At 43.5% G+C, this 26,330-nt stretch overlaps 1 protein-coding gene across 1 annotated transcript in view; it reads right to left on the reverse strand.

Annotated features, from left to right (window-relative positions):
• The window catches only part of erbb4b (erb-b2 receptor tyrosine kinase 4b), a 135,913-nt gene that overhangs the window by 69,440 nt on the left and 40,143 nt on the right, over window positions 1–26,330 (reverse strand). Inside the window, exon 4 of the mRNA XM_030787620.1 lies at window positions 19,735–19,921. Within this exon, the coding sequence (XP_030643480.1) occupies window positions 19,735–19,921 (187 nt within the window). The remainder of the gene's footprint in view (window positions 1–19,734; window positions 19,922–26,330) is intronic.

The following is a 26,330-nucleotide window of genomic DNA, read 5'->3' on the forward strand; positions in this document are numbered from 1 at the left end:
GTGAGAAGCGTGTCAGAATTCAGAGGTCTTTGTGTGTCTGAGGTCAATACGGCCATTGATATTAATTGACTAGAACAGCGGCAGTAGAAGAATGTCAGACAGCCTAAGTGCTCATTAAAGACCTGTGTAATGTGTAGCTATAACACAGCAGGCTGAACCATAAACATAGTTAGCACCTTGTAGAGATTGACAGAGCAAGCAGTCAACAAAACGTGTAAATAAACGCTCCCATTGATTAGAATGGTTCAGAAAACGATAGGGTGCATCACATGGCATATGCTACTGCTGCAGAATACTCTGAAATGCACAATTCCACTCCCCCTCTTCCTGAAATCTCGAATATTTCGTCCACAGGCTATCCTGTGGCCGAGAAAAGTTCGGGTTCTCGAGAATATCGTCTGGTTCATTGTGTATTCCAACCAACTCTTCTAGTCTGTTCTGGTCAACAGCATTTCTGCATTTGCAGATTTTTTCTTTTTTTTTGCTTCATATGCCTGCATTTTTAAATGTGAACACGATATACAGACGCTGCAGCACGCGTATGCGGGTCACTGCGGCTCTAGTCCAACGGATGAAAAAGTCTTTTGAAAACACAGTCCCCTGCTCTGCTACCATCTCGTTATCGCTGTTGACTGAAGTACGGTCTATATGTCTTCATTCCAGCAGGATGTTATTTACTAGGCTTTGAACACTGATATTTTAGCTATTTAAATGTATACAGCGATAGTAAATATCATGGTATAGGCCTGACAGTATAAGACTTCACAAACGAAGGAATATCCTATCTTCACCAACAGTCTTCCCTATATCTGAGCATTTACTTATGGGCTATATCACTAAATATGATATGCCGTCTAGTCATAGAGCATGGGCATGCATTGTATCATTGGGGATTGTTATAAAAATTAGAACAGACACAAATGATATGATGTATTTATGTATAATACGTGTTTACAAGGCTTTCTAAGACTACTGCATGTACTCACAAACACACATAGACACACGTACACACACACACACACACACACACACAGACATGCACACGCACAGACACGCACACACAGACACGCACACGCACGCACACGCACACGCACACACAGACATGCACACGCACACACGCACACGCACACGCACACACAGAGTATACTTTTTATATGTTTGAATATCTGTGTTACAGGTGACCAAGCCCTTTGACTGATATTCTTTTTTGTATTTGTATTTTTTTTATGCATGCATGTGTGAGTGTGTGTGCGTGCGCGCCCGCACGTGTGTGTGTGTGTGTGTGTATGTGTGTGTGTGTGTGTTGAAATCCTCTGCTTCTAAAATGAGGATTAGGGAAAAAAGGCTCTTAATTAGTGCATTCAGTACACATCAATTGCAGCTATCGCAGGTCCCCAGGGTGACTCAACCACTTTAAATTATAGCAAAGCAGAACATCTTGCTGCTTAGAACCAAACAGAGCAGAGGAAAAAAAAATAATAAGAAAAGTAGGAAAGCAGAACAAATGTATGCAGGCTATTACTGCGAGGGCAAAAGCTGTTTCCATTTTTAATTGGGTGAATTCTATTAAAGCTGAGAGATAGATATCAATACTATTTTGAGGCTAAGCTTCAATGAGGGGAGAAAAAACCAAACACTCACTGAAAGGTGAGGTTGGGTGATATTGGATGACGGTGCTCGACGGCTTGATGGTTGAGGTGGTGGAAGACATGGGGGGGGGGGGGGGGGGGGGGGGGGGGGGTGAGGGTGGGGGTTGAAAATTTACATTTAATGGATAAAGAGAACAAGGAAGAATAAAGATGCAGGTCGTTCTTCACGACCGCTGCTTTGCTTCAAAGACACGATGTGGTGATTGTGGGACAGGCAGTTGTTTTAAATGATCACAAGGGATTCACAGCATATTCAGATTCCTGGTCTTAGTCGAGCTAAATGTTTGGCCTCTGCTTGTGGTCTCTGGTTTCCATTTGTCAAAGCAGAGCTGTGTATACTGGGACCCAGAGTGTCTCGTCTCCATTCCCCTTTTTCCAACCCCCCCCCCATCCGCCACTGCCCCCTATCACCTGCCCCTGTTTGGAGAGACATCTAAGGACACACAGCTGGGGGGATAGGAGAACACACACACACACACACACACGCAGATTGACAGACACACACACACACACACACCAGCGAGGGCAGCAGATGTCGGCACTGGCAGCAGACTGGCAGTGTTACCACTCTGGCTGCAGTAATGACAGCTTGGCTATGGCTCAGTGACGTGCCACTGCTCCGACTCCCTGTTGTCTCACATTCTATGTTAGTCCACTAAATATGTGGTACTTATGATTCTCCATTTATCTCTCTCTCTTCCTCATCTCTGCTTCATATGCAGGCAAGTTCTCCCTCTCTCTCTCTGTAAATCTCCCTCTCTCTGTGTGTGTCTCTCTCTCACTCACACACACACACACACACATGCACACACACACGCACTTCTCTCTCTCTGTCTCTCTCACACACACACACAAATCTCTCTCTCTCTCTCTCTCTCTCTCTCTCTCTCCTTCTCTCAGACACACACACACACCTAAGTAGTTTCCTCCCTCTAATGGAGAACCGGCGCTCTGAGAATGAGGACGGGAAATGCTTTCTCTGCACTGTGGGGTGTCGCACATTGGTGAGGCGTAAGTTACAGGTACTGTGATACAAAGGCAAGTAAGGTAAAGGGATGTAGAGTCTGGTTACGACGGGTGAGTGCTGGAAGCCAAAAGAGCAGCAGTCTGCCTTAACTGTCTCCTAACCCCGTAATCACTGCTTATTCACATTCAGCGGACTGATGTGGATGCATGCACTGCTTTGTGATGCAAATCCACAAAAGCTCTTTGTTCTATTAACAGCCAGTGACACACGTCACGTAAGCCTTATAAATAATGCTATATCAAAAACCGCTTGAATTTCTTTTTTTTTTTTTTTTTGTAGATGCACAATAAACACAAGCTCCAGTACACATAACTGAATGAGCTTCAGACAGCTTTTGCAAATGGATTGGTAGAAATAGTTTGTAGACTCACGGAAAGCTCTAATTAGATTTCCCATTAAATGAAAGTAAATAGATCCTTTTTAAGAGCGTTTCTCTCATACGAGAGAATATGGGGTTTTTTTTGTGCTCGCTGAATGTGAATAAGTCATTTTGCACAGAGCACACAACACGCCTCCCTTTCTTCCCCTCTGATTCTCTCTTTTGGCACGACTACAGTTCCGTCTGTGTCTGTAAATATGTGAGAACGGAATTTAGAATTTTTTTTTCTTTTGTAAGCTATCGTATTCAGCAAAGTCAGGATCATGATGTCGTCGTTGCCACCGCAGCAAGTGTCAACAGTCGAGTTCCATTGGTTTGAGGGGCCACAGTGTGGCGGTGTGACAGCCGTTATGCTGAAACCTGTCAGGTCCGACTGTTTCTTTTGTACAAATAGGTGATATCCTCCACCATCCATCATGGAGAGATCTGCCACGATACACTCTGGTGTTTTAGGCCCCGAATGCCGAGGAGATGCTGTCTCTCCTAAAATCATGAGAGGTAAAGTTGAACAAACTGTGACAGAAACCAGGGGAGTGATTTCACTGAGGGAGCACTCTGCTGTGCCAAAGACTGTCACAAAAAAAACCCCAAAACAACAACAAAAAAACAAACAAACAAACAATAACAACATAAGAACAGGTTCAGTTTGTTTTTGGCCAAGAAAATTCACAAATTCCCCATTTGTTCAGAATGTTTGCTGCTCTCTGTAGACTGACTAAACCTTATTGGAGTCTATTCATCATATTGTTCGACTATGTGGAATTTGCTGTAGTCTCTGGAGCAGAATATCAAATTTTGGTACTCTGGCTGCTATCTCAGATCATAGACCACGTAACCAGCCATCACAGATTCACAACAAACTCAAGAAGAAATTCTTCTTGAAATGGAACTGTAGTCTGTATTCATTTCGAGAATTACCCAGACGCAATTTTCGTCGCAATTTTTTGTCACAGAATGAAAGAGAGAGGATGCAGCCTTTGCTCTATAACAACCCAATAATGCCCCCCCTCCCCAAATGGCATCATGCCAGAGTATGCAGATATGTCTGTCAGTGGTGATGTCTCATGAGACAGAGATGTCTAGGGAGGCCTTGCATAGATGACACTCTCTGCACTATACACTATGCACTATGACTCCTCATACACTGTTTCTCTCTGTGGTAGTGCCAGAGAAAGTCCAGTGCCATCCCCTTAGCCATAGCAGGCTGCCACCTGATCCAGGATATGCCACTCTGACAGCCATGCCCAGTGGCACACAAACACACACACGTGCGCGCACGCACACACACATCACCTTCAACACTATGTATCACCACACATCTCGAAACTACTGGACATCTTCTTTTTGCTCAGGCGTGAGGTCTGAGCCACTATGATCTTTCTGTGGTCACCGCTGGCTATGAGGATCGTCTCCAGAACTGTTTTGCTCAATCATCCAAATGTTCTCTCTAAGAAATGAGTTGCTTCGTTATCAGTGTTTTTCCATATTAAAACACTTCTACATAAACAACCAGGGTATATTAAAAACAAATTAAATTTATCAAATCACCAAGGCTTTTAAATGGAGATTTCCTGTATTTGAATGCAACAAAACGGGCACAGAGCGCCCGCAGCCAAAATTAACTGGAGTTTTGGTGATAAGACGGTTAAATTAAATTCCCTCGTCCCATTCATATCTTTCACAAGGTCAGAGTACAGAGCACCTTCCATTAATCTACAGGAACGGGGTACCTCCCTTTTTCCTTTTTTTTAATGTCCTCAGCGCCAGAGGAATAAAACAGCTCGACTCCATTCAAATGTAATTGCACTTTTATGTATTTAACTAGTGACCTGAAAAGAACAACTGCTGTAATTCTGCATAACTACATAAAATCCCCTTTACGAGGGGCCCTCACAGAGGAGGCTTAGAGGGGAGACACGAGGTGTTTCCGAACGGGCGAAGGGTGCTAGCGCGCGTGCTGCCTGGCGTTGGGCCGCGCCGCGTGCGCGAAGCGAAGCGAACGGGACATTTAAATATATATTTTTTAACGATGTACCGCTGACATTCAAGCACGAGTAACTGCGTCGAGGTGAAGAGTCGCGGGAGCGTCGCGGGGTGAAATTCATTGGGTGAAAAAGCTTCGTGTAAAAGCTTCGGTACATGGATTCATTTCAACCCCTTCAAGATCACGGACATCAAGCTCCCCCGCCCCCCCCCTCTCCGTTCAGTAGGTCCCGATGATTCGATTCAGAGTACCCAGGCAGGGTGGAGACAAAGACTTGACCCACAAGAGAAAAAAAGAAAAATGACAGAAGTAATAAATAAAAGGCTAAAGCTCCAAAGAGATAAATCTCCCTCAAATCAAACCAAGCTTTAAGTAAATAAAATCAAAAATAGAACCTGACTGCACAGGGACATTCATTTTTTATTATTGCCAAACATTATGAAAGTAGACATCAGGAACCAGGAACCATTTGAAACACTTTTTTTTTTTTCTTTTTGTAAAGAGGACTGTCAGTAAAATTTCAAACAAAGATTAAAATGTGTTCTGTTACGCTAACTTATTGAAAGACTATCTAAGTATATAGCGCAAAACACAAAATGTAAACCTAGTAGTTGTTTTTCTTTTTTTTTAAAGCTACAATTTGTCAGCCTGGTCTGGGGGGGTGGTGTGTGTAGAGTGAGAAATGTACTCATATATTGTGGTAACCCCACGGTTGTGCCCTAAGCTCACACAACAGTTTCTTCAGTTCCATTATTGGGTGGAAACTAAAGAAGCATTGTTGCAGAGGTATTGTTTCTCTCAGAACACCACAGAGAGGGACGGAGAGGCCTCAGACAGTGGGGAGGTGGTACCTACATTTCCCTGCACCCCTCCCAAGCCCCCCCCCCGCTCCCCTCCCCACCAACTCAACCCCCCCCCCCCCCCCCCCCCCCCTCAAGCCACTACTCCAACTCTGCCAGAGTGGTAATTGCATTTAAAGCCTGCTGATTAAATTTTGCCATCCTTCATGCAATTGTTTCCAATGAATCTTTATGAAAAATGGACAAGATTAAAGGCTTATGAAATTATCCAGAACGGGGAGCATCTGCTTAAAAAAAAAAAAAAAAAAGTCAAGACACGCCCCCTCCCCCCTCCCTCTTCCTGTTTCTAACGTACAAAAGGTTAATCTCTGACTTATGGACTTAGAATATAGGCCAACAGGGTGCGTGAAGGTTATACCGTCATAGACAAAAAATGTCGGTTGGCGAGAAGAGGTAAGAGATGTGTGTGTGTGCGCATGTGTGTGTGTGTGTGTGTTGGAAGAGCGTGTCTCACATAAAACAGCACTAGAACGACATTTGTACAGAGGCAGAAGTGTTGCTGTGTGTTGCACAGTGCCTTTCTATGTGAAAACATATGTGAATTCATTATGCAGAGAGAGAGAAAATGACCCTGCTTATGGAGGGGTAAGTGGGAGAAGCATGGTGCTATCTCAGGTTGAGTGTTGTCGAAGGGGGGTGCACATGAACTCCAATGATGCTTTTGAGAGACCATCACGGCCTACGAAAAGTACTCCCTCCCCCCTCGGTTCTGCTCTCTAACACGTTGCCAGTGCCAGGAGAGAACAATATTCCTTTATGAGCATGATGATACAATCAAAAACCACGAGGGAGCTCAAGTGTGAGTAACCTGGAAAACAGAGAGATAGGGATTAAAAAAACCCCAAAAAACAAAAAAACCATTGGGTTGAAAAAGTACAGGGGCAGATGCCGCTATGGGGGATACTTTGGTTAATAGTACCAGGCACTCTCTAGCTTTTATTTCAGCATTTCAATGAGCCTAGCTCCTGAGGCATCCACTGAGACAACAAAACAAAAGCTAAATAAGATTGTGGAGCGCCTGAATACCAATTACCCGGACTGACCTGGCCTGGCCATGGAGAGTAATCAGTGTGTTAGCAGCTAGCACGAAGGGCTCTTATTCACCTCAGCTTACAGCTCTCACAGTAATGTACAATAAGATATCAACCACTAAGCATTCCACCCTGGACTAAAAAAAAAAAAAAAAAAAACTCATGGGATGCAGGAAATTTATTTTGGATACAAATACGCTGACCGATCTGACCTTTTCGTCATGTTCCCACTTCGCGCCAAAAAACCAGGCAGTGATGTTAAGTGAATTGCTTGAGACAGCTAGAGATGCTTTATATTGGTGAGAGAGAACCTGGAGTGTCGCAGAGTTAAGGGTCCAATGAGGACAGTTTGTGTGTAAAGAGAAGTGACTTCAGAATTGTGTCAGGCTCCGTAAATAAGAGGCGGCTAGTCGGGGGATGAGGCGTCGGCTATATATAGCATTGTGAATTCATTGCGCGTGGTATCATCCACCTGGGCACCATCCACGCTTGGCAGGGGGTGGGGGGGGGCAGAGGGTGGGGTTGCTGAAAAACAGCGTGGGTCTTTCATGTCCCATTACCCTTAGCTGCCTCAGCTCAGGGCTAGAACCACGTCCCCAAGAGTCGTGAGGCGCGCAAAAAATAAATACATGAATTATTTAGCCATGAAGGGAGACAGAGGCTGCTGCAGTGAAGAGCTAGCTGTGCCAGTTTTCTTAAACAGAGCAGTGAGCTGGATTCCCAACTCTAATAACACACAGCAACTTCTTTCTCTGTCTCCTTCTTTCTTTCTTTCTTTCTTTCTTTCTTTCTTTCTTTCTTTCTTTCTTTCTTTCTTTCTCTCTCGCTCTCTCTCCCCCTCTTTCTCTCTCTCCTCACTGTCACTAGCCACACTTAATTAGCGTGGCAGTTAGCGTGTCCCATGTGTCAGAGTGGGCCTCAGTTTCTCTTCCTCGTACTCCTGTGGTAACCTGGACTCTGAGTTGCTGTGATGTTTACACAGTGAAGTGCTGTAACCTACCAGTAGGAGAAAGGAAATGGCCCCCCTTAACTACAATAGGTCAAATTTGACACAAACATTGTCCTAACATAATCCAAATAGTGTTTTTTTCTTTTTTTTGTAAATAAACAGAATATGGCAAAAAAAGAAGAAATCCCTCAAGACTACATTTCTATTCACCCGTGAATTTTTGCATCCGTACATTGCGCAAAGACAGAAACCAAATAACTGCACCGCATTCTGTCTTCGCTTGCTTTGACATTTCAGAATGGAGAGGTCTATGATTGGCAGGGACGAAAATAATTGGCTTAGCTCCCTTAAGTGTTTCATTAACATTTCCCAAAGCATGCTGGATGAAACACTTCCAGATTAGACGCATTATCAAGATTAGGAATCAGTGCAGAGAAGGCATGCCTTAACATTTTCCTGTTCTTGTTCTCTGCTTGTTCTTCTTTTTCTTTTTCTTCTGTTCTCTCTGTCTACAAAGCAGTTATTATCCAGGGTGTAAAAGTGTCAAGGGATGTCTGAAGCTCACCATGTTCCATGCATGTGTTTAGGAGTGTTTGTTTAGATTGTCAACATCAGACACTTTGTACGAGAGCTACTGAAGAACAGCCGACTTGACTAGCAAACGACGACGAACCTCCGCTCAGGTATCAGCCACGATTTACAAACCCGTCGGAGAAATGAGAACGCGTCGTAACGAAATGTTTCACCGGTAACCAAAGTTAAAACGAAGCAGGAATTCTCAAATGCATAATCTGTGGTTCTCACTCGTAGGTTGCATGAGGCTTTACGTTTAACGTAATCGCGATTCTCTTGTCACCTTTTCTTTGCCTGTCTGTTCACAGTGATTCTCCATGCTTGTGCCTAGCTTTTCTGCTTTTGGGCTTGTGCATAGAAGAATAGTCTGGTTTAGAATGAACTAAAACGCAGCCATGGGGAGAAGGAAAACGAAGGGGAAATGTTTTGATTATAAATCTGACATTAAAATTCCTTGCACGCTCACATTAACTTTTAACGAGGCAAAAAAAAAAAAAGTCTTTTTTTTTTTTTTTTGGTGGAGATTTGTGCCTGGTGTCTGGAAGCGCCTCTAGTAGAGAGAGCAGCCTGAGCTCTGAGCCCTGAGCGTGTGACGACGACGCGGCCCTGACCCCTGTGGAGGTCCGAGGGAGAGGCCAGAGGTGAGCTGAGTGTACGACTCAGTCATGTTCCTTGGGAGTGTGTGTCTGTATGGTCCACTTTAACTGGCCCTGAAGTCCTGGAACCCTCTTCTCCTCCACTGATGAATTTTTCAACAGCCAGTCCTCTGTGCCCACGTGCTGCTCTAGATTTCGTGTCCCCATCTTTCCTTCTTCTCTTCTTCTCGGTTTTTCTTTCTTTCTTTCTTTCTCAAAAAAAAAAAAAACCCTCCATAAACATACTTAGACACTCACACGCTTTCGGACTCCTCTGCTCTCATAAGCTTCTCGTGTGATGAGCCGGGTAAAAGAGGAGCTGACACCCGTGTTTAGGTGTGGTGTCGTGGTAAAGTAAGTGAGTGAGTGGGTAAAGTCCAGACCAGCGGTTTAATCTCGTCTCACCGAGCTGGGAGATGCTGATGAGTCCCTGGAGGCTCTCTCAAGACACTATTAACAGTCATTTATGGCTAATGGAGACAAATGGACACACTGAAGAGCGGGGTCTATCGCGTCATCTTGGCGCTAAAGACTGAAGCAGGCACCACGGACTGGGAAGGGGAGCTGGGGTTTCACGTGGTCTGAGCATGCTCAGTAGAAAGTAAAAAGAGACATAACATGTTTGCATTAGCTTTTGCTTGCCTCATGCATAAAACTTGATTACAGAATCTGCATCACTTCCATAGGGAGTCTGAAATTTGACTAAGAAATACCTGCTGTAAGAAAAAAAAAAGAAAGAAAAAAAAAACAACAAATGAAAATTGTAGCTGCATATGTATGCAGATTCGAGTTATCAGACTACTTGCTACAAACGCAACTATCGTTAATCTTTAAGTAAAATTAAAATAAAATTGAAATTCTTCAACATCTACTAAGAAGCAACAGCATATAATTTATACAGTCTTTAATTATCTAGAAGCAGCGATGAATGATATTTTGAAACAATGCCATCACAAATGATTTCCACCAACAAAGCACACAATTCTAAAAGGAACTGTGAGAGAAATAAAAAGCAAAAAAATCAGCAGACAACCTGCCCCCTACCCCCCCCCCCATCAAAAACCGAGGGTGGATTTATTAATAGGTGAAAAATAAGGCGACGCTACTCTAAATTCCTCACTGTAAACGCTTCCCTTTTAACATCGACACTCAACATTCCCAAACATACACTCACATCCTTCCAGCTATCTGTTAACAACGTCTCCAATCGCCTGGCGACAGATGAAAACGAGCAGACGCTATCTCCTTCTCCAAGCTAACGAATGCTGTACATACACTAATTTCACCCTCTTGCCAAGGGCTGGACACATCCATCACAGATTTGAGAGTTTCCTAAAACTTTCTGTCATTGTTAGACTATGTAACGGTTCTCCAGTATGGCCTATTTTCTTTCCAATTGTACTGTCTGTACACAGAGAGAGCGTTTCTTTTAAGACTCTGAGAGCATAGCCCAGCAGGCAAGTTACAACTTTCGACTCATCCAAGAACCTCATCCACCATGACCGGCAGCGACCTGTTCGCAGTTTCCTATACGTGGTGCGGATTTGCCTTCTTCTGTTTCGATTTGGTAATATCTCTCACCTATTATTGAATGTTAAGAATTGATTTATGGGCTAACATGGGTCTTTTTTTCCCCCTCGTTTTCAGTTTTCCCTTTTTTTTATATGGAGCAAAGCAACGTTTGAAGCCAGGAGATATCTTTTAATCATTCAGTTTCTTAATGATGACACCAGATCCATTATTAATAGGCTCAGTTCCTTGGTGGAGCCCGAGTGGTGAGTGGGTATTCACTCTCGCACCAGCGTCTCCATTTGATCTCTGTGTAATTACGACCCCCCCCCCCCCACCAACCCCACCCCCACCCCCGACCCCCCCATCCCCCCCACCCTACCCCCCTTCACCACTCCTTAAATCAGATCACACGTTTTAAATACATCGTGCCTTGAAGAAGGAATTCTTCCTCTTTTCAAAAGTATTTCCCAGGGCTTTGTTTTTTTTTTTTTCCAACCCCCCCCCCCCCCCGAACAACTCTGTTTTGGCTTTCATCTTTATGGCGCTGGGAAGTGCATTGCACTGTTCTTTTGTATGCACTGTATTATCACATTGCATATGATGGCTAGGGGAAAGGGAAGAAAAAAAAAGTTTTAGTGGTTTCAACTCAGGGAAAATGATCTTGTAGTTAGAGAGGTTCAACTTTTAGCCGCGTGTGTTGTCGCGTGATGAGAACAGCCGGGTGGATACGGAAACGAGAAGCCAGGGTTCCTTCACGTGATACCGTAGAACGTACAAAAATGTGACTTTCAGAAGCAAACTTTCATTTTTGCTCCTTCTTTGTAATAAAAAAATAATAACATTCCTATTTATTTTATAACCGTTGCGGAGTGGTTAAACAGTGCTTGCTGTTAGGATTGATTTACTTGTGAAATTGGAGGGATCGAATCTTTTTTTTTTTCCTTTTCTTTTTCTCACTGAAGATGCAGAATTCCTTTTGTTGTGTTCCATCAATATTTCATTACATTCTCCCCTTTTTAGCTTATGTAATCCCCCCATGTTTTCATTAATGAGCACCAGAAAAGTCAGCAAAATTAAGAAGTAAAAAGCATACGGAATGAGAAAGCAGGGGGAAAAAAACAGAGAAATAATCTAGCAACGCTCACCATCTCTTTATTTTCTCTAACAAATTGCTAGTCCCTCTAAGCATTAATTAAGAAGCACCTGTTTTTCCCCTTTCTTTCTTTCTTTCTTTCTTTCTTTCTTTCTTTCTTTCTTTTTCGCTAAGGGAAAGTGATGTCTATTAACTTGAAGCGTGGTGCTATATTTTTTCTGTGTTTTTCATCAGAAACCCAGGTACTCGCCTCCACAGTGGGAAATGACAGGGCTCTAAAAATCATACCACGATCATAGCAATCGATGCATTAACGATGACCTGCTGGTGACTTTTGAAACATTGTTTATGATGGTGTTTGTTACGGTACTAAAGCTACATTGGCACACATGCAGTTATGATGACAATTTGGTCTGCTCCACAACTATTGTCCTTCAAGAGGATCTCTACTGTTCTTCTAATTTGGTGATATATTGAGTATGACACAAGCGTAATTGTATGGGAAGTAATCAATTAGACACACAATTGGAAGTGACCCAAGGTCTGGGAGCTGCCGAGAGAAAGACGGAAATGAATGTTGTTACACACATGCACAAAAAGTAATTTTCTCTTTCTCCTGCTGGCTTTACTTCCAGAGATGGGGGGCCGGGGCGAGTGCGGGGGTGGGGGTGGAGGGAAAGGGGGCGGGCAGTCATCATCCACTTGCTCAAGTGATGAGTGAGAACGATTCTCATTACCTGCTTCTCTGCTGATATCTTGCACAGTACTTCAGAATGCCGTTACTAAACACAGAAGCCAAAATTATTGATGTTTATTTTACAATCACTGAAATTTTGGTTTCGCCTCTGAATATATATATATGTATATATATATATATATATATATGTATATATATATCTTTTTTGGTAGACCACAACTGTGTGTGTTAGCATGATCAGCCGTCTCCAGGTGCATGAGGTCTTGAGCGTTCCGTAGAAACAGGCTTGAATTTGTGAAAGGAAAGGAGCGAGTTGTAAACATCCACAGCCACGGCCTGCGGGCGTGGACGAGTAAAACGTCGGCAAAGGAACGCGGAAAAAGAGCGGCGTAAAAGAAAAGGTAATGAGGATTTTGCTAAAGACATCTTCCTGTAAAACCCTATGGGACAGGACAAATGAAGACGCAAAGACAATTCACATCAGGCTGAGGAGGAAAAGTCGTATAGCAACAAAAAAGCACAAAAACAGCAGCAGAAGATCATTTCAAAGACTAAAAAAAAGGAGCAATTTTTCATTAAAAAAGAAAAAAAAAAACCTTATGTGTAAGGAGATGTGTTGAAAGTGGAAGGAGACAAGTGGATGAGTCGCCTTTGTGATTGACAAACAAACAAGAACAGAAAATGGGAGGGATGTGAAGTGGTGAGATTTGTTGCATGCTAAAGCCATCAAACAGATCATAGGCTTGTGTACATCAGTCAGTCATGGAATCTATTCAGAGAGAGAGAGCGAGAGAGAGAGAGCGAGAGAGAGAGAGAGAGAGAGAGAGAGAGAGAGAGAGAAAAAGAGAGAGGAAGCCAACAAGAAGCGCTGCTGTGGTACCTGTTTTTTTCTTTTCTATTTTTTCACTGATTAAATGGCATGCGTGGAAACACTGGGTAGATGGGTTTTTCGAAGTGTTTTGGGGATACAGAAACAGATGGTTGAAAAACAGTAAGAGATGGTTTTGAGTGAGAGCATACGCTCGCAGGCTGACACATACACACACACACACACATGCGCACACACACACACACGCACACACACGTGCACACACACACACGCATGCGCACACACACACTCAGAAACTCAGGCACAAGAGAAAGGCCTGCACTTTGAGATTTCATGCTTCCATTTTAGTGGTGGAAGCAATAACAGCAACAAATAGTAAAGACAAGAAATAACAATAGCAAAAGATGGAACAATGGCACAAAAAAAAGCCCTGAAACAAACTGGAGGGAAAAAAACAAAACAAAAACAAAATAACTAACTAAATAAATAAAAAATAAAAACAGGAGAGAGCGAGATAGACGGTAAGAGAGAAAATAAAAAATGTGTTAAACTCATCTGCTTTATGTTCCTTATTAAGGCTGTTATTATGGCACAAACCTAGCAGGCAATAATTACAATTTAAATGTAATGTTGCACTGGGCGTCCGTCTAACCCTCACCCACAATAACAGAGAGAAGGAAAGTAAAAAAAAAAAAGTATGGAGGGAAAAGTATTTGTCTAAGCATGAAAAATATCCCTAATTCACTTGAAATGTCAGGTGAAAGCGGGGCCGTGTTTAACCTTTGTCTCTGTGCTGGGACGAAGTATAATTAATGCAAGTCATCTGCTTTTGGATGAAGGCCTAAGGCCAGTGGGAGGGGGCTGGGAATGGAACGAGGGGGGGTGGGGGTGGGGGTGGGGGTGTTGGGGGGGGGGGGGGGTGCACGGAGGAGCGGGGGGATTCTGAAGCCTGTCTCAGGTTTAAATCCTGCAGGATTGAAAGTGAAAGATAGAAAAGTAAACTGTGAGAGAGAATGACCTAAAAGAAAAAAAAACACACACACATCAACACGGGTGGTATTTTAAAGGAAAATGACTGGAGGCAGCAAAGAAGTCTATTCTGCAGTGATTGCCAGTGAGTAACACGACAACATGGTATAGAAAAGAATACATTACACGCGTGGAATTTACTGTATATAGGCTATGCAAACACTCAGTATTACATGCATTACAATCCATCTGTCAAAGGCATTCCAGCACTGGGGTGTTCCCACATGACATGTGAAATAGAATCCTGCTCTATTTCGTATTCAAATGAATAGCTCACTTAATCCTAATCAACTTCAGCGTGATCGCGCCGCGGGGGGACGACCAGAAAGGCATCCACGGCTTCATAAAAGCTGCCCTGCTGGACCTAGCCGCGGCATACTGTGACTCCTATGTACAGCGGACGACGGAAATAAAACATTAAAAAAAAAAAAAAAATCAATACGGCAATGTTAGAATGCGGTGGTAGAGTGGATTCCATCCAGAGCTGGTTTCGACCTGCAGAGAATTCCAGGTCGGTTTCAATAGAGACTGGCCCAATTTGATCAGTCAAAGGATTACTCCGTGTGTAGTCAATAACCTTTATCCTCTTATAAGTCACGTATGGATGGTATTGATCACTTTACTAAGCCCGAGAGAAGCGATTTGTGAAGAATGACGTGATTCTGTGACAGCGATATAAAAGGAGCCAATACACATGCCTGTATAGAGATTCTAAGAGGCACCCGCTATGGCAGCCGAGTTCTTTTCCACGGTGCGGAAGCTTTTGGACACGACTGATTGAGTGAGTGGAGCTCATTTTGGGCACTGCTCCAGAACGGAGCCTGCCTCGGGGCTTCAGAGCGGGGACCGGGTTCAGCCAGAGTCTAGTGCCAGACTACATCACCTACCTGTCTCTGCCAAAGGCTGGCACTGTAAAAACATCCAAAAAAAAAAAAAAAAAACCCCAATGAGAACATCAAGAATTTGAGGACAAAAAATACAAATAAAATCAGAAATGAGAAAGGAAAAAGAAGGAAAGAAAAGATAGGAAGGTAAACAAGGAAGGAGGGAACAAATCAAGAAAGAAAGAAGGAAAAAGAAAAAAAGAAAAAGAAAGAAAGAAAGAAAGAAAATATTGTCTGTGTGCATGCATTCACACCCCGTGGGCATGGCTGGCATTTCAAACGTTTCTCTTCCTCTCCCTCTTCTCCCTGATTTACAGCTGAACTCACTGAAACACAAGATCTGTCTCCTCCCGGGAATCTGCGTTCATCGCAATATTCCAAAAAAGCGGTCAGCGTCCAGGAATACACCGTGAAGAGCACAGTGCCACTGAACATTACCTGATGTAAGCATTGCAGCATGGCATTCTGGGTTATGTTGACTGTACTTGCTGGACTCTGGGGGCGGGTCTGGCTAAGCGAAACAATGCACACCGCTTGAATTATTCACGGGCTCTGCAGGAGTGGGCCGCTTAGTCAAGCCTCTGAGTTCCTGTTTTACTGCCTGACAGAACTGTCTGTTTGCTTCTGCGTCTGGAAAGAACTAGGCAGATAACTGAGAGACTCGTACTAATGTTCCATGTATGTCACAAACTTCATGCATGCTACTGCTGGGATTTGGTTTGAAATGGAAAAGAAAAGACAATGTTCTGAGCACATATAGTATACATATTATTATGCCATATGTACCAAATTATATGAGGGAATGAGTAATGCAAGTGTATAGGTAAGCAATCGATTGCTTCATCCTATCACATTTTACTGCTTTATACTCTCAATGAGCTCAATTAGTACTGGTACCCCCCCCCCCCCACCAATTTCCCCAATTCTCACAACAGTTCATTCTCTCTGCGAGAGGCTGCTGCTTACTCAAACATGTGGGGTGACTCTGAGCTAAGCTTTCCCTCGCTGTGTGGGCTCTTAGACTACAGGAGTCTAATGGCAGCTTAAGTAGTTACAGTTTTGTTTAATTTCCAGTATATTTTCTCTAAGACACAGGCAACTGGCAAACACTGCCGTGTGGGAAAAGCAGCAAGCGGAGTTTTGCAATCACAAGCGAAGACCGGGGAGCCCTCATCCGACCGACATTTCGGATGGAGCCAGAGGGCGCGACCTGGTGGATTGTTACGGGCCCATTCTCCGAGCCAATCAAAGAGCGGTGGAGGGGTGAGAGGACCGGGATGACATGGTCTCAACCAGCATACAGACACTTTCTTTTTGCCAGCATTCAGATACTTCTTTAAGTGCTTTTAGTCATCTGTGACAAGAGCCAGAGCTGAGTAATGGCTCTGATAAGGCGGGAGAGTGATAAGTTTGACAGAGGAGACATCTTACCGTTACCTTTTCGGCTGCAGCGCCTCCAGGCTTAGGAATACGGGACACTTTTGTGCCAGATTACAGCCACCTGTTCTAGAACGTACGATTCCCTTGATCCAGTTCTCCCAAAGAGACTCGGGCCTCCACAAACACTGAGGATACTGGCCGCTATTTTGACCAAAAGCCAAACAGGGGCTTGAGTGGGAATGGCGTGTAAGGATTTTTGGTAGAATGGTGAAAAAAATAGTTCCGAAAGTACGGAAACAAGAGGAAAAACTCATTCCGTCATTCTGGCCTCACTGAAAATTCACTTTTTTTTTCCCCAGTCCATGGAACGGAACAGAACAGTGTGTTTCACTTTGTAAGCTCAAAGCAAACAGAACACATGTCCGTGTACAAAAATAAATATTTGCGCAGCACATGAAGAGGTTTCGGAGCAATTAGGCTCCCTGAGTTGCTCTTAAACGGGCTGCACGAGCCATGAACACAGACGGCGTTTGGAGCGAAGACTCTGCTAATCGAGGGAGGTAACCGTTGCAAACGTGAGAGAGAGAAAAAGTAACACAGGGCACAAGTGTGAGTCTCTGACAACTCATTACCTGTACAAGAATTCCAGGAATTCCCAGTGACGTTTTTCTTTCAGAGAGAACACTCTTATGAAGATGGTTCATTTTTATATATATATATATATATATATATATACAGAGAGTTTGGTGTCGTTCCTTCTTTTCAGGTGACTTAATTTGAGGTAAAGTCATGATGCCTTGGTTAAGGCAAGGAAACTTAACAAATGTTTTTCGAGAGTCTTATGGTAAGAGTCTGATGAAGAAGAATTTTGGAAATGTACAGTCTGTTCGGGAGGTGCCTAAATCTCAGCTATAGAAGTCTCTCTTGCACATAGACTCCTCTTTATTTGGCGAGTTATGTTTGCCTTTGTAATTGTAATGAATTAGGAACTCATTTCCCTAAACTCATTTCCATTTAAATACAGTTCATCTTAAACTATAACTTGAACACGATGCATATCCACACAAACATAGCTCAAAGGAGTATACATATAAATGTTCAAAGCCTAAGGTTAAAACATCAGCACAGACACATAAAAACACACATACACTGATACACACACGCCCGTACACCGACACACATGTACCCACAAACAGAAGCACAAACACAACCACAACCACACATGCACACGTACACACACACACACACACACACACACACAAAGATACACACACACACACACACACACACACACACACAGAAGCTTTGATTTAGTAGGGCACAGCTGAACCCTGAAGGGGTTAAGAGTTTATTTAGTCATCGTGATGCTGCATGACTTTGTTTACTGAGCTTTATTGCTCTCTGTGTTTTTTCATCTGCACCAACAGCACTGAGAGACACAGAGTCTTCCTCTCCCTATACATCCAAAGAACGGCTCAACAAGGGCTGCATTAGGACCAAAGAAAAAGAGAATATGTTCTTTGGTACAATCAATACCGCTAGCCTGCAACCCTACGTCTCCTCTGACAACACGTACTCCTAGCTCTTCCGCCAGCTGTTATCATCTGTTGGAGAAATGATGGGGTGTGATGTGAGTTGATGTTCATTTCCCAGAGTTCAGTTGGGGTGGATGCTGAGTCACAAACTGAGACAACACTGGTCTGACTACATACCTCACCTCCTGCACCTTTCTTCTTCCCTCTCTCCTTGCCCCCCCCTCCCTCTCTCTCTTTCCCTCTCCCTCTCTCTCTCCCTCCCTGCCTCCACTCTTGTCCTAATGACTACAGAGGACAGGAAGATTCTGTTCAGTTCTGTAAGTACTCCTGTCAGGATATTGAAACCAGTGCCTGGTATCCACATAAAATAAGACTCTGGCAAGGTTTTACATTAACATGGTGCATTCAACATAGTCACTCACAAATATATCAAAGATTACATTAACATACCAAGACTTTTTGTCTATTGATTATCCAGGGCTGGATTTGAACTTTGCTAAAACTGGCCTAGGAAACCAACATACTGAAACTACAAACCTGCACCAGATAAATACAAAATTTAACATGGACATTAACTGAATACTGAATGTTCAGTATTTTGTACATTTTTTTCTTTTTCTTTCTTTTTCTTTTCTCAGTATTTTAATCTATCTGTCCAGATATTTACTTCAGCTTTTGTGATTAAAGAGACTTCCATCTATGGTTACATGTCACCCTTTGTCTCTGTATGATAACAAGTTCATATATCACACGTTTTTTTTTTTTGTATTTTTGCTACTTACACAATCAGCTGTCTAGTCACGTAAGGTAGTGGAGAAAAGCTGTGAGAGGGCGGTTAATGGAAAAGCAGCATGTTAAGAATCAGAGAGCGTCATTAGCTTGTAGTAGGGACAGTCATAAGACTCTCAGTGTGAACATGGTCTAATTAAACCTGTTTAAACAGTCTGTCACGATGAACAAGTCCCTCTTTAACAAAATAAATAAATAAATAAATAAATAAGTAAAAAATAAGAAGGGGGAGGGCACTTTCTGGAATGTTCTGCGGAACAGAGTGCTGTGGTCAGGCTGATCCGGCGACTACTTCCATCCAGACCTCTTCTTAAATTTATTTTATGGCTTCAATATCTGGAACAGTTATTTATCTACAGTTCACTGCCAGTTTTTGTCCTTTCAATCACAAAAAATACACAACTTTTGCTGAAGCATGTCTTCTATAAGAAGTTATGAGTAATCAATCCAATGGTGGGTATATATATTCATGAATGCAGTTGGCCCTGTGAAGGCCTTGAAATTTGCCCTGGGTGTAACGTATTCCATATGATTTACTTCAAGGGCTCTTTCTCCTATGCAACTTCAAAACTGGTTTAGAGAGCAAATAAATGAGACAGACAGAGAAGAAGAGAGATGAAGACTGGGGGGGGGGGGGGGGGGGGTAGACAGCTAAATGAACCTTTTTTTGTTCTGATTATTTGTGTTGCGTTGCATTAGGACTACTGAATATGCTTTTCATTATGTTGTAAGGTATAATCACGACAAAGCTGAAACTCAGATACCAAGAGAGAGAACCACACACACAGACAGGGAGAGAGAGAGACAGCGAAAAAGAGCAACAGACAGACAATGAAAAAGGGGGGGGGGTAGACAGAAAGACAGAAAGCGAGAAAAATTGTGAAGTTTCTGGGCCTTGCCTGTCAAGTTCTTGAGGCCCAGCTGACGCAGTCCGAAGTTGCCATCCCGTCTGTAGTTGAGAAAGATGGCCAGCGCGTAGCGGTCTTCATACAGCCGCGTGCCCCGAATGATACGCAGGTTCTCCAGGGGAAGGTAGTCAAACTGGTTCAGAGCCACCAGCACGTAGCCTGTCACCTCCCGAATGGACTAAAACCAAAACGAAGAAAAAAACAAAACAAAACAAAATCAGAAAAGATGACCAAGTTATCGTTTGGAATATGTTGCATTCAATATCAATGACTAATAAAGGTTGAGTATAGTGCTCCCAAGGAGACAGAACAGTGACTGTCTTTTTTCATTCAACAGTGTGTTCAGACATTACAGGAGCAGAGGGTCTTTATGTAACATCATTTAGGTGAGTCTGAGGTCAAGACTGCAGTAAGGTGTCTTTGCTGAAGGAGTGAGTTTGAGTGTTCTCTCTCTCCCTCTCTCTCTCTCTCTCTTTTCTCACTCTATCGTCCATTAGTGACATAATGACCATGGGGAGTAATAAAGCCCATCCTTGGCGGGCCAGCGTGACTCCGAGCGACATCCTGTCACCGTCACAGTGCGTATCATTACCACAGACGCCGTCTCATTTGCAAGGACAGGCCTCTTCATGCAGAGAGTGACATGAACCGTTCCTATGGGGAGCGGAGAGCGGGAGCAAACCCCCCCTCCCCCCCCGACCCCAACACCCTCCCCCCTCCCTCCTCCCTGGCAGGCAAGCTAAATGAGCCCTGAGAAAGAGAAAGAGAGAACGTGAAGGTGTTTTTTTTTTTACACAGCTCTCACTGACAGCTGTCAGACAGCATTAGTCTCAGCTCAAGTCCAGAGCGGAGCGGCAAAGCCAAGCACTCGGTTGTCATGATACAGTGTATCTGTCTAATGGTCAGAGACAGGGACTCTTTTTTAGATACAGCGCTACAAGGCTCTCCCTCTCCACAGCCACCCATTAGTCATTTGGCCTGCACTTAATGAACTGGACTAACACTCATTGTGACTCTGTCCGTTGTGCAGGCAGATATGCACACAGGTTTGATAATGATTCTTGTGTGGCATTTTGTGTGGGGTAGAGTGAAGGAATACACAGTTGTCTTCTGACTTTTTTTTTTTCTGACGTTGTTGACGGGTCAAGAGTATCTAGAGGAGTAAGGGGAGGTGTGTGAACAACTCGACTAAAGGAGCCTTAAGAGTCAGTGTACACAGGAGCAGGATGGAGAGACAGTCCACAGTGTTTAACTAGGGGTCACGCATCCGGAACATACACACTGCCCTCGTGTAGTACAGACACACATACGCCCACCCACAACCACACACTCATACAAACACACACACACACACGTGCACACACACACACAAACATGCGCACGCGCACACACACACACACACACACACACACACAGTGATTACTCACTCCCCATTGCTGGAAGCACAGACATTTTGTTTCTGGACACACACTCATTTTTTATGGTGACTAAAGGTTTGTGCGCAGAGCGCCGGGGACGGTAGAGATCTGACGGGCACTGACCTTGCCTCTGTCATGCTACCTCCTCAGGAACCTTTTTTTTTTTTCCAAAAGTCCCTGCCTTCCCTGCCAACCACCCCTCGCCCCCAGCCACCGCAAAAAAAACCCCCAAAAACCAAAAAAACTAAACGCACCCCAGTTACCTAGCAACCTCAGAAACCTGCTCTCGCTCTCCAAAAGAGAGGAAGAAAGAGAGTGACGAAAAACAAAAACAACAACAAAAAAAAATACGGAAAAGGGGAAGGAAACAGCAGCGTCTTTGTGGTACTTTGCCTAATTTAATTAAAGGATTACTTTGCTGAGATTTCTCTCAAAGTCTGTTTGGGTTTTTTTTTTTTGTGTGTGTGTGTTCACTCTCCAGCACTGTGTAATTTCCCTCTCTCACAACTAATTTGTTATTTTCAAGTCAGTGAATCGATACGTCCGAGAGTTGAAGGAGGACAGGAGATGGTGAGAGAGGGAAGATCAGGGCCTCATATGGCTCACTCTTTTTCGGACCTCTTAATCAATAATGAAGTGCATAAATAAAGGCTGACACCCCGTTAATGACTGACTCACAGAGCAGCCTCAACGTGTAGCTTTTTAAACCACACCGCTGAGCAAACCAGTACTTTCAAAAACACCCCACTTCACATCAAAAACACAAAACATCTCCGACGACACATCATTAAATCAATAAATAGATCTCCAGAATGGCTTTGCCTAAGATGTTTTGTTTTTTTTAAAATGAAAAGATGATACGGACATGTTTAAGGTAATTTGATTTCTGACACCCCATGTTGCGCCGTATCATGGACGTGAGGATGGCGTATGGATCTCAAAGCGAATCCAACTCTACCTGCATTCCCATTCTTCGTTTCCCAACGCGACATAATTACACAGTATTTCTTTTCTAAGTCCAGATACACGCTGTATGAATTTAGAGACAGGGCTCTCTGTTTACTGTGTAATGCAGTCTACTTAACTGCTATGTTATAATGTAGGTAAATTAGCTTCTAAATATAAGTATACCTTGGCACCATTCTGTATTACAATTTTCTCAGGAGGCTGAACAGAACAAAAAAAAAAAAAAAAAAAGGATGAAGGTCAACAAAGATCGTAAAATGGTGAGTTTGCGCAGTTGCTGTCAAAGATGCTATTTCACCTCGTTTAACAACAAGCGCTTGGTTGAGAATTCCAAACGCGATACTCTGAAAACAATCCTAGCTCTCTCCTTGAGTTCGGGTTTCTTAGAATGTGGAGTTTTCTTTTCTTTTCTTTTCTTTTTTTTTTTTCAATTCGGGTCACAGAAGTTTTCTCTTTTTCTCCTACAGTGTTACCAAGGTGAAGTGTGCAGTGAGGAGTCAGGCCAGTCATTTGAAAACATCGCCAACATTCTCTCTTTTCAGTGTTTGTTTCATACTTGTGCCTCAGACTATGAGGTTTTATCCTTCAAGAATGTTCCGGGCCCTCGATGGGACAGGAGGATGATGAGAGATTCTGGGCTCTGGAGAAAACAGTCGTGTGGCCGTGCGTGTGAGCGTGTGTTCTTCCACTCAGTAAAATAGAACGAGAACAGGAAAACCGTCCAGAATTAGACTGCGACAACAATCCGCTCTGATGAAAGAGAGAAATCATTAGTAAGTATCCACAGGGTGCTCTGCTTGGTTCTGCAGGTTACCCCTGCAGAAACACCAGTCAAAGTTTTCATTAGCCCCTGTTACCCTACAAGTTGGGCTGTCAGACGCTCTTTGAGATTCAAGTCACTTTTATTTTGACAGGGTCTGGGTAGTCGCGAAACGGACTCTCCACGGCTCGCATGCTAAGTCTGGAACGTGTGGGGTTTAAACAAATATTGATTGCAGCCGTCATGTGTACACAAACCAAATAAAGCCCGCGTGAAGTTTCACTCCTCACGCGCTAAGGCATCTTACAGAGAGAGACGAATCAGACCTTTAAAATATTTATACATAGAAATAATTTTAATAATTTTAATAATTAAGTAAGGCCTTTTTTTCCCCCCTCCGCCTGTACTTAATACAAAAAAAAAAAACAAAAAACAGCTGAGCTTTTAAAAGTGTGAAGAAAAAAAAGAATGTTTCGGTAAACATGACTATACGGAATGAAGCTGCTTTCAGAGAAAAGCAGGGCTGTTTGCTTTGGCCTTTGCTAATTGGAAAGCAGGATCACTGTACAGCGTGAAAGGAAGCTCGCACAATGACGACTCAGAAACAGGCTACACCTCAGTTAGCAGGAAGACAGAAACGGACAGATTCAGTAGATTAGCTGGATGCTTTCTCTCTCTCTCTCTCTCTCTCTCTCTCTCTCCCTCCCTGTCTCTCTATCTCTCTGTCTCACTCACTCTCTCTCTCTTTCTCTTCCTGACGGTTGGGTGTTTGTTCGGGGAAAGTGTGCCAGAGAAACAAAACCGCCTCTCACTTCCCAAGACGTGCCCAGTGTTGAAATCGAGTCCTTCAGTCCTGAACTTCAGAGAAAACGAATTGAAAAGAGGGAGGGATAAGAAGACAATACGTGGCTGAGGAGGGTTGGAAGTGCACACGCGTGTGTGAGTATGCGTGCTCTGTGTGTGTGTGTGTGTGCGTGCGTCTGTTGGGTTAGTGGTGATGTTCGTGTCGATGGTGGGGGAGAGGGATTACACAGCGAAAAGAAGAGTGCAGTGGAAGGAGGAGTGCAGTGAAGTGGATAACAAAGGGTCTCTGTATATTCTACTGCATAATTAATACTCCACCTGTTCCAGTTGAGAGAGTGAGGGACAGACAGCGAGAGAGAGATGGAGAGAGAGAGAGAGAGAGAGTGAGAGAGAGTGAGAGGCAGACATCGAGAGTGTTGAGAGAGAGAGCGAGAGAGCGAGAGAGAGAGATAGGGCGAGATAAAGAGAGAGAGAGAGAGTATAAGAGCATAATGGCATTATTAGCATGTTAGAGGAGTTGAGTACACGTTAGCCTGATTACTACTCATTTACATAGATATTGATCTCATTGCCTCTGCCATGCCGGTGGGCGGAGACAAAGACACAATTTTTTAAGAGGCTTGGGGGCTTCATTCCCCGATGATTCATACTTCAACTTATCACACACTGTTTTACCGCTCACACATCTTGCCAATGGGAGGAGGCAACCAGCATAGAGCTAATTAACTAAAACAATACACGGTACGGATGCCACTGCACATAATGTTGTTCTTACGCAGTTGTTACTGTTTATCTTAAACATACTAATGTAAGGTGTCTTAACTGAATGTGTGGTCTGTGCAGAGACACAGAAAGTCAGAACAGATTCAGTGCACCTTCAAAAAGGTTCTAGAACTGCCTGGAACTCTACAGAATGCAACAGCAGGCGACAACCATTCTTCCACGAGAAATTCCTTTCCATCCGACGCTTTGTAGAGGGCGGTGGAAGAGGCAGTCTCGGGCATTGTTCCAGACTCTTCCATAAGTGTCCAAACACGCTGGGATGCAGTCACCGAAATGATGTCATGGCATATGGTTTACATGATTTTCACGATCACCAAACCTCTCCATGAGCACTCGCGTGTGGAGATCTCATCCTGGACGAGGCCGTGCTCAGCCAGGACAGAATTCCGTTGCTCCAGGATGAATGTGATCGCTAAGAACGTCTTCGCATTTATTGGCTGTCTCCTTGTCCTCAACAGGGTGAAGCCAAACCATTCCAAAAAAAAAAAAACCCACACACACACCCCACACCAAAAGCAGCCAGAGGCACCCTTTTGACCCAAGGAACATGTATTTAGGCCTGTAAGCGACGTTCGTTGTATACCACACGGACTGACATTGGCAGTGAGGTGATTCAGAGCTGATTGTCTTTATTGCTTCTCATTTCATATTACTGCTTGGACATAACGGTTGGGGAGCGTCTGCTTTCCATAAAGGACTCCAGCTCGTAACGTCTTTCTCTCAGACCTCCACCCTAACGTCACCCTGGACGTTGTTCCTCATGAAACATCATAGCAGAGACTGAGCAGAGTCTTCATCACTGCAGCTCCAGCCAAACCTGCCCAAACTATCAACCTAAGACCTGTCTCTGTAACAATGGTAGTAAAACAATGGCTACAACGACGACACATTACCCCTAAGCATGACTGAACGTTAACTGCCTGATTAACTCAGGAAACAAACCTGTGTTGAAGCTCTTGCTTGCAGTAGTTTTTGCCTTATTTACCCAAGTTTTCCATTTATTTTGGCTGTTGGCCAAAAAGTCTTTTAGTATTAATGCTTGAACGGGAGTTTGGATTTACCATAAGCCATACACATCATCATACTGACATATACAAACAAAATATCTTAACAGTACAAAAAGTGTTAGAACTCACCTGGGACTAATTCCCGGCTCTAACTGAATGTTCTCTGAATGTATGAAACATCCCAGTGGGATGGACTGACTTTGTCTATTTGATGATATCACTTTCTCTAGACCCATGGAGCGCTGCCCTTCCATGTCAAGGTGTCCCCTTTCTCATACTTTCTTCAAATAGAAAACGCTTCAAAAACCCCTCAGTTACACTGTTTTGATCTCTCAGCACGGCCTGGAGTGTGTTTCATCCTCATCTCTCTCTCCGCTCAAAAGAAAAGAAATTTGTTTCATCTGGGATAGAAAAACAGACAGCTTGAGGTTTTTTTTTTTTTTGAGTGTGATTTTATTTCTTTACAGAGATGGGAGAGGTGGTATGTCTTTAATACACCATGTATATGAGCGGTTGTCATGGGTGGTGTGTCTGTCTAAAAAAAAGTGAAATGAGCTTTTGTTTGTTTGTTTGTGTTTGTTGTAAACGGCGTGTGGCTAGACTCATAGCAGACCGGCGAACAGTCTACTGGAATAAGAATTTCAGACTTTGTGTTGTGTCTTTTCCGTCACCTCTTTGATGGACATTAGGATGGGGAAATTCTGGCGGTGCGTTCCGTTCAACTGTCATTGTTTCCGACAGCGCAACAGATTCTTGTCAGTCTTCTTGAAGAGCGATGCCTGTGAGGTACGAACGTGTCCTAGCTTCATCTCATGAAAACAAGTCAACGTGACTACATCAGATTTTCAC

The sequence above is a fragment of the Chanos chanos genome, chromosome 10 (assembly GCF_902362185.1).
Source record: "Chanos chanos chromosome 10, fChaCha1.1, whole genome shotgun sequence".
Classification (NCBI taxonomy): Eukaryota; Metazoa; Chordata; class Actinopteri; order Gonorynchiformes; family Chanidae; genus Chanos; species Chanos chanos.